At 27.4% G+C, this 9,540-nt stretch overlaps 1 protein-coding gene across 1 annotated transcript; it reads left to right on the forward strand.

Annotated features, from left to right (window-relative positions):
- Positions 1–1,717: 1,717 nt before the first annotated feature.
- LOC114195521 (uncharacterized) lies at positions 1,718–3,591 on the forward strand. The gene has a single exon (XM_028086019.1). The coding sequence runs from the start codon at positions 1,813–1,815 to the stop codon at positions 3,232–3,234; it is 1,422 nt and encodes a 473-aa protein (XP_027941820.1). The 5' UTR covers positions 1,718–1,812; the 3' UTR covers positions 3,235–3,591.
- The last annotated feature ends 5,949 nt before the right edge of the window (positions 3,592–9,540 follow it).

Below are 9,540 nucleotides of genomic sequence, written 5' to 3' on the forward strand. Positions count from 1 at the left end.
TTTCAATCTACAATTAAAATGTAATTTATTTGAGCTAAATGTAATTTAGTTTTTAGTTTAGGATTTTGGGTTATATTCCAATTCAAAGACTTCAACTATAATTAAGTTATTACTAAGTTGTGGCTTTGAGTAATACTAAACTCAAGTGATGAAAGAAAAAATAATATATAACATTTTATATCTATAAGATTAGATAACAAGAATGATACATTAAAAACAACTAAGATATTTTTCTTTAAATTCATTTAATTAGTTTTTTTTTTCTTCATAAGTTTAACTTTGTTTACTTCTTTTATTACATATAATAATTTACAAAAAAAAAAATTGCCTAAAAATCTTAATTAAACATTATTACTATATTAACCTGAAATGTTTATAGTAGAAAGGAGTGGAACATTTACAAGCTTGTAAGATAAATTAAGTAAATTTCGTATAAATTTGGTTTAGTTGAAGGTGTTTTATTTTTTAAATAAAGAATCAAAGCAATTAATTTTGATCTAAAGAACAAAAGAGAATCAAACAGAAGCATTTTTATTGAATTTTAATTTTTTGTAATACTTTATAGGTTGGAGTTCAATTATGGGCACTTCTGAAATTTAACCTATTAAACCTAATAACTCATTATTTGCAGTGTTTTTACCATTGTAGCCAAATACTATTGTATTATTGCCTTCTTCTCAGTTAAACTAACAAAATACTAATTTCTGTTGCTCACAATTTTGAGTATTCAGGCTTTGACTGAAAAACAATTCACAATCTTTTGTTTTTTTTTATGCAAGATTAGTGAGTTCTTAAACTTCGCATCAGTGTTTAAAAAGATTCTGGAAACTTTTGTATTAATCAGTTTTGTTTAATTTTCAATACAATTATTTTCTATAGTTAAAAATAATGTTATTCAATTTATAAACACCGATTTATTTTTATATTGGTATTATTTAAAGCCTAATAATTCCTTAGTATTTTTATAGGAAAGAGAAATATGCAATAGTTCTGGTTTTTCCCTTGTGTGCATGCATCTATGTATACGATTATAAGCAGCAGTTGTTTTTCTATTTTTCAATGTAGGCTACAGCATAATTTTGATATTTTCTATATGTTTCAATTCATAATTTTGGTCTCCATTTTAAAGAATTTATATATAGTAAAGAATAAAACGTTTTTTGTGTCTGTATTTAAAAAAACTGTTTGTTTATCTATTAAAAAGAAGGTAACAATGAACATTTTAATTGAAACAATTAAAATAAGATCACTATTTTCAAAATATTGAAGAACTGAATATCTTTATATTAAAATAAGAAAGCGAAACTTAGGAATTATAAAGTAAATGATGAAAATTTTTAGTTTTCTTTAATTTTTTTTGTGTATTTTTTAGATGATTTAGTTGTATTGAATTTGTGTAAAATATGTTATCTTGGAAATTTTGATTCCTGATCAGAAGCTAAACTATTGAAAAATATACTTCAAAATTTTCTAAATTTGACCTCAGGTGTTGTTCAAATAGTACATTTTTTTTAAATTATTGGTACAAAAATATCAATAAAAATTTTGTTTGCCAAAACAAGGAAAAGTCCAAAAATAACATAAAAGTTCTACGTTGTCCCAACACTTTATTGTAATATTTGAGGAGTTGAAGGAGATTCAAGACTTTTTTTTTACTTCACTATTAGCTTATATATCATGCACTAACTATCTATTATTGGAGAAAGAAAACCCATGATTCCACCAACCTATCTTTCCCTTCTGAATTATATTCTCACCCAAGTCCATACAAAACACCATTGAAGTAAGAGGTGGATAAAGCAGAAAAGGTTAATGGAAATTCAACAGGATCCTCTTCCTCATCCTCCTTCACTTCCTCCACCTCCTCCTTCTCAACTCTCTTTTGCTTATAGCCAATTGAAAGAAATGGACAACTCAAAACACACACAAACCACCATGAACACCAAAGCTCCAACTTGTGTTGATGTTGATGCTCATGGCCATGTCTTTGCAAATCAAAATTTAGGACAACATGGACAACAACATATAAGGAAACAAGTTAGAAGAAGGCTTACTAATAGGCCTCCTGAAGAAAGGCTAATGAATATGGCAGACGCAAGGAAGGAGATTGTCAATGCCTTGAAATACCACAGGGCTACCATGAAAGTGGCTAGTGAGCATCAACAACAACTGTCCTTTGAGCATCCCTTTTATTCAAGGTTTAGCCCAAATGGAAGATTCAAGGCTAGGAGAAGGCCTAAGATGTATCTACCACCTTCAACCAAAATTTCACATTACTTAAATGATCTTTCCTTCTCCTCCTCCTTCCCACCCCTTCCTCCTCCTCTTCTTCTTCATTCACCTCCTCTTTCTCTTTTGCATGCTCCTCCTCCACCTCCACCTCCACTTCTACTTCCAAAATTTTACCCCCACACCATTACTTCCCCTTTTGGTCTTCCACTCCCTAAGCCAGAACCTTCCAATTTCACACTTCCAAGTCAAACATTGGGATTCAATCTCAATCTACATAGTTTCAATAGTTCAGAACCGACCCCTTTGCTTAATAACAACACTTTTGATCCTTCCCTTTTGCTTGATAACAACATTTTAGATCTTAGCCTTTTTCTTGATAATAACTCTTTAGATCCTACCCTTTTGCTTGACAACAACATTTTAGAAGCTACACCTGTGTTTAATAACAACATTTTAGAGTCTACCCCTATGCTTAATAACAACATTTTAGATGTTATCCCTGTGCCTAATAACAACATTTTAGATGTTACCCATGTGCTTAGTAATATCAACATTTTAGATGGTACCCCCGTGCTTAACAACAACAACACTTCAGAGCCTACCTTTATGCTTGGCAACAATGGATCATCACTGTGCTCTTACTCAACTCCAATATTAACTTTTCCTCCATTTCTAACTGATCAAGAAGTTCCTTCGATTGGAATATCTCAGTCACAAAGAGAAGCGGTTTCCACAACGATGAATAGCATTGAATCCAATATTGCAAACCAAGCTAGTGGAAGCATGCATACAACAATGGATGAAGAGGGCATGGAAGAGATAAGAGCATTGGGACAACAACATCAAATGGAATGGGATGACACCAAGAGTCCAGTTACTTCAGTCTGGTGGCATGATTGCTTACAACAAATGGAAAATAATGCCGATGAAGTCAACAATGGAGATGATTCATTTCAATGGATCTTTGATGATGAACTTGAATTTCCTGTCTGGGAAAATTAATGCTTGTTAAGACAAGCTTACAACACTGGGCTCCCTGGATTCAGTCCAAGATACCACTTTACTTTGGTAAGTTCTTTATAACAAGTTTCGTTACTTCTAAAATGAAAAATGTGTTTGTGAGCAGGAAAAGTCAATAAGGATCAAAATAAGTCAATTCAAACCATCAAAGACATTGTCATTGAACTAGTTTGTAAACAATCATTACACGAAAAAAACATTGCCAAGTCTCTATGATGGACAGAAAAAAAAAAAATAATGCAGTGCTAAAGTGTGTGTGTGTGTGAGGTTGCATTTTTAAAGTTATCTGCTCTTAATAAGCAGAAACAGAAGATGCATATCCTTACTCTTTTTCTTGTATCACATGCATATTACTTTATTTTGTTATGTTGTTTTTATATTTAAAAATAATCAATTTATGAAATATATCAAATTAGTTTTGCTTTTTTAATTTATTATTCTTATATCAAATTAGTGTTATATATTATTTTTTCTTTCATCAGTTGAGTTTTGTATTATTCAAACTTAATAACTTAATTAATTATAATTGAGGGGTTGAATTGGATTAAGCAGTGGAATAACAAAAATAAACCCAATATGACCCCAAACCGTAAACTGAGAACTAAATTAGATTTAGCTTAACTAAAATTCGTTCTTAAACGTAATTGAAATATATTGATTGATGTTAATTTCATTCTTTACATCTCTATATTAAAACAATGCAAATCGATATGGTTATAAGCACGGACCAACCGAGATAAAAATCACAGATTTGTTCTGATCTTTGCAATTTGTTCTGATCTTTGCAATGAAGACGGAGGAAGATAGACACCACAATCTGTCAAAAGTTGACAAGCATGACATGCATTGGCATAAAAAAACTAGGAAGACGAGCTTGAAATAACTCAACGTTGGGGAAACCATAAATCTCAACAATTAATAAGATGGAACCAAAACGATTCTGAATGTGTGAGCATCGTATATTAAATTCCCATTTTGGAAGTTTGTGACCTTCTTATTTGGTCCACCTTATTCTGCAATCGATGATTTGGTTTTTTCTTAAAGTTCAAATCACACTGTCTTCAATTATTTGCTACAAACAATTAAATTTCATTTTTATATGTAAACCAGTACACAGATTTAACAATCGGTGATACAATAAGAGTAAAAGAGAAAGAAAAAAATTATAATTGTCTGCACTTAATGTTCAGAGGTAAGAGAAGGTTGTTTTAAGATGAAAGTTTTCAAGTGATGCCCACTTTCCTAGCAATATTCTGAACAAGATTGGGACCCTTTCGAGGAGAAAAGTTGGTAGTGATGCTGACGGATTAAACAAAATTGGTCCCTCAGTGGACCTTTATAAGAGTAAGAATAACATTTATCTATCATTTCGAGGGTAACATTAGAGAGTGAACATGAATAAGTTGTGCTCTGAAAATAAATTCAACTTTAAACTTTGTATTGAGTTTCTGTGAGATATAATTGCTTATATCTTTTATCCTTGTACTGATAATTTAGTAATTTTACAGAATAACTTAGTGATTATATTATATAAATTACTGTGATTATTTATTATTATATTATTAATAAGAATAAATTTATGTAATGAATGTAGATTATTTTGTACAATTTTTAAATTAAAAAAAAAAAAGTATGGTTAATTTAAAGCTATAACTGGAGTAGCTTTACTGTTTCTAACTTATGAATTCAAAAATTGTTGTCCTTAACTTAATTAAAAGAATCATTTTAGTTCAAAAAGAAATAAAAAAACTTAATATTTTTTGTCGATTAAAACAAATCTGAGTTGAATGCTGAAGATGGTAAAAAGAAAATTAAGAGATTAAGTTATTTTAAATTTATCATTTACCTAAAGCATTACACTTTATACATATTTATAAACTTTTGTCACATATATCTTGCCTTTTCTTTAAAAAATATCCCACAGTCTTTACTTTCAAATCCTATAACTTTTTTCCTAATGGACTATTACTTACAAGTTGCAAGAATTATTTTTATAGAAATCTAGAAAGCTATGGAGTTTTATTATATGATAATATTTATTTAATTTTTTATTCTTAGTTTTTTTCTATTGCTTATCAAAAACTATAGTTTTATTTTATAATTTGTTTCTACAAATATGTTTGTTTTTTAAAATGTAAAAAGTTGCTTGAGCAACTTCTTTACAAAAACTAGTCGTGTTTTTTGTTTTCATATTTTGAAATATGTTCTTAAATATATCTATCAACTATTTGTACATTTTTTTTATAACTTTAGTATTATTATAACTAATGTCAACCAAACTAAACAATAATTTTATTTATTTTCTTATCTCTAAAATTGATTGAACTTTTTTTGATTATGATGGATGAGTTATGGAGAGGTTGTTTAAGTATCCAAAAGAGATTTATATCACTTGTAAGAACATACAAACTATAAAGCTTCAATGAATTAATTAGAATTAAGTGGTAAGTTATTATGTTGTACTTTCCTTTGTGGAGATGTTATATCATATAAGAACTCATGAATTCCATAGGTTATGATAAATATAAACGAAAAATGATAGTGGTTGATCAAGTGTTAAAACTAACTTCTATAAGGAAAATGATTGTGGTATTATTGTTCCACGTATATGTATATTGTCAAGTGTGAGTATTAGTATCACATGATAATCTCATGAATTTAATTTAGTTTTTATATTAAAAATTTTGACTCAATTGAATCTTCATCTTTTTTATTAGAGTAATATTGTCTCTTTTCAAAATCAAACCAAACTAGTAAATAAATTTAATTATAATTTACATATACATGTTAAAATAATTTTTTTAAAATATTAAAAATGTAAATATAAAATGACACTCGTAATTTTTAAATTTTAATATTTGAAATAATTTAAAAAATGCATTTTTTTTTGTTAATTTATTTATAAATTTGATGTTACACATACATTTATTGGGGATGCCCTCAAGGTCGAGGAAGGTGTACCAGGGTGTATGTGCGACTCGTTCAGCTTAAATACTAAGAAAAAACAAATTAAAATTTTTCAGTAATTGTAATCAGTTAAGATAGTGTGAATGCAAAAACTACATTCACACTATCTTAACTTAATATATAATTCTTTTCTATATAATTATATAATTCTTTACATTCTTCTATCTTGTATCAAATTTATGGTTTCGATTGGTGCAAAACCAATAATACACATTTGCAATTTCATATGAGAAGGACTTTCCCATCAGTAACAAAAAAAAGTTACCCGTTAAGCGGAGAAAATACTATTTCAATTAAAAATAAAGTATGTCCTTAATAAATGTATTTTGATGGATTTTGTAAGAATGGAATAAGAGGGTCAGCTACCCAGCAAATTTTCATAATTAAATACCGTTACTATATAATTAGATTTGGTTGTGAAAAAACCTACTTACTCAATATTGCATGGGTAGAGCCACAGAGTGTGAAGTGTACAAGTTAACAATAACATTCATTAAATGAATCAAAAATGAAAATAAAAAGGCTCCGGTGTATAGAGAGGACCTAGTCATTTCTAAAAAAAATCATAGAAACGAAGGAACCCACCAATTCATTATAAAAATAAAATATGTGTCCTATTTCATTTACTATTTTTATTTTATTTGATATCTAGTATCTATACAATTTCTGATTTTGAGGTTAAATGTTTAATATAAAAAATCGTGGTTGGGGCAGTTATAGTAGCAAGAGCCGTTGGAATTTTTTTTTATACATCGGAAGAATCCATTTTTGTTATTAATAGACTAGGAAGAAAAAAAGAATAATTGAAAAATTAAAAAGTTATTCCTGAAAATATCATTTATTAAATGACCAGAATTAAACGAAGATATATAGCTCACAAACAGAGGACAAAAATTCGTTTATTCGTATCAAGTTTTCGCGGAGCTCATTCAAGACTTACCCGAACTATTATTCAACAGAAATTGAAAGCTTTAGTTTCGGCTCATCGGGATAGAGATAGGAAAAAAAGAGATTTTCGTGGTTTATGGATTAGTCGAATAAATGCAGTAATTCGCGAGAATCAAAAAGTATCTTATATTTATAATAATTTAATGAATAGTCTATATACCAAGCAATTGCTTCTTAATCGTAAAATAGTTGCACAAATTGCTATATTAAAAGAGAATTGTCTTTTTATGATTGCCGATAATATCATAAAAACTTAAAACCCCTTATTTACTGCAGGAAGGTATAGACTAAAAATTTGTTTATTTTGATAATATCATAAGTAAAATATATTAACTTAATATATTTTACATCATTGTTAGTTTATTTAAAAATTACAAGTATTATTTTATAATTGTATTTTTAATATTTTTAAATGATATAAGTTTAAATAGAGATTTTTTTATTGAAATTTAAAATATAAAATTAATTTAAATATTTAGATGAAATGATTTGATGTATAAATTTTTAACATTTATGAATTAATTTATAATATTTATCGAAAATCAAAAGTTTCAATGAGGAAGAACAATGAGTATTGAGTTATTAAATTATAAACCTGGACATAAAGGATTTAAAACTGTTTAACACAGCTCAGTTTACCAAATAGAAGTGAAGATTAGCTGCAAAAAAAAGTAAGGTTAGTGGAAGGAGATTCACAAACCTTATACCTGGCGCGCAAATTTAATGAAATGATGACAAATTAAATCTTTTATTACCCACATATTTGTGCATGTAATATCAATTTTTATAGATAAGATGAATCGAATCATAATTAAATTATAGTATTTAAATAATTATGTTTTTAAATAGAAAAACTTTTATTTTAATGAATAATTATAATTTTTGATTTAATGATAAATGTTCAGTTTAATAATTGATATCATAGTGAAAATTACAAAAGTAGAAAAATTAAAAATTATTTTATTGATAGCTATAATTTATTGTCTTGTGTTAACTATTCGATCCAACACATAAATTTATTTTGTTTATTTGTAGTATGATATTTCTGTTAATAAATGTATTTATTCCTTGATTTCTTGAGTATGTAGCAAATCCTCCAATAATACCATCATCGAATAAGATCTAAGTATCGTGTTAACTGAAACTTGAATGTCATCCATTCTGCTCTATATAAAAACGTTTTCATAAGATTCTAACATTTATTTATTATAATTAAATATATTTTAATGTTTAGTTTTACATTTCACTCTACGTTCTATGATTAAATCCAGCGTTGTTAAAGATAAGTTTGGTTCCATACAACACATTAAGAATCTCTATCAATCATGTAGGAAAATTAAAATTAAAATTAGTTTATATATAAAGTAATTTGTAGAAACTATTTTATATAATATTTCTAAAATTTACTTTCTACTTTATAAAAAAAAAATTTGAAGTTTTATACAAAAAAAAAAAAAACGTTTACCCAATTATACCCGAAGAGATATGTTCGCTTTACATTTCCAGCTTCTCAGAGCATACATTTTTAAATGTTAATTAATGGTAATAGTTAACAGCTGACATTGCACTAAATTTGAAATGTAGTTACAACTCATCTCTTGGCACAAACATTAGATCAAATAATAATTTAAAATCTTCCATATATTTTTATCTGTTGAAACCACTTTATACCCGAAAAAAAAATAAAAATACACACACATAAATTTTATACAATAAATAATTTGAGAAAGAGATAACAAGAAAAAAATTATCCCCATCTTATATGATCATGTTATTAATGTAAAATATTATATTTCATTATTACTGACTAAACAATCTTAAAAATTTAAAAAGAACCATAACTTTAATATATTATGTTCATTTATCTCTAGGATAAAAGTTTAAGAATTATAATTTTAATTATACTTTGAAGCAATTATAATGAATATTAATTAACACTGTTTAACTAATATCAATATATTTTTTTCAGCAAAGAGTGAATTAAAATTAAAGAGAGTACTTGAGGGGTGCTCTAACCTATATACAAAAAAAAAATAATGTTATGCACATCGATGCTCTAGTTTACCATCATAATTCCATCATAACAAAAAATCAACTAAATCAAACCCATGTGATCCAACATTATAATGCACCAATGAAGTGTGATAGTTGTATGTGTGCCTCCCATAGGTATACATCTGACATATATGAGGCTCCAATACAATCATTTTGCCATCTCTGTCGTGATAAAGCTTCATGGTGCAGAGTGTTTTAAAGCTCCAATACAATCAATTTTCCATCTCTATCGTGATAAAGCTTCGTGGTGTAGAGTGTGAAGAGTATGCATGGTATTTCTATAGTATTTGGTAGGAGTAACCCAAGTTAATATCTCCA

Source organism: Vigna unguiculata, chromosome 8 (genome assembly GCF_037176805.1).
Source record: "Vigna unguiculata cultivar grain cowpea cultivar isolate G323 ecotype 2 chromosome 8, ASM3717680v1, whole genome shotgun sequence".
NCBI classification, from domain to species: domain Eukaryota; kingdom Viridiplantae; phylum Streptophyta; class Magnoliopsida; order Fabales; family Fabaceae; genus Vigna; species Vigna unguiculata.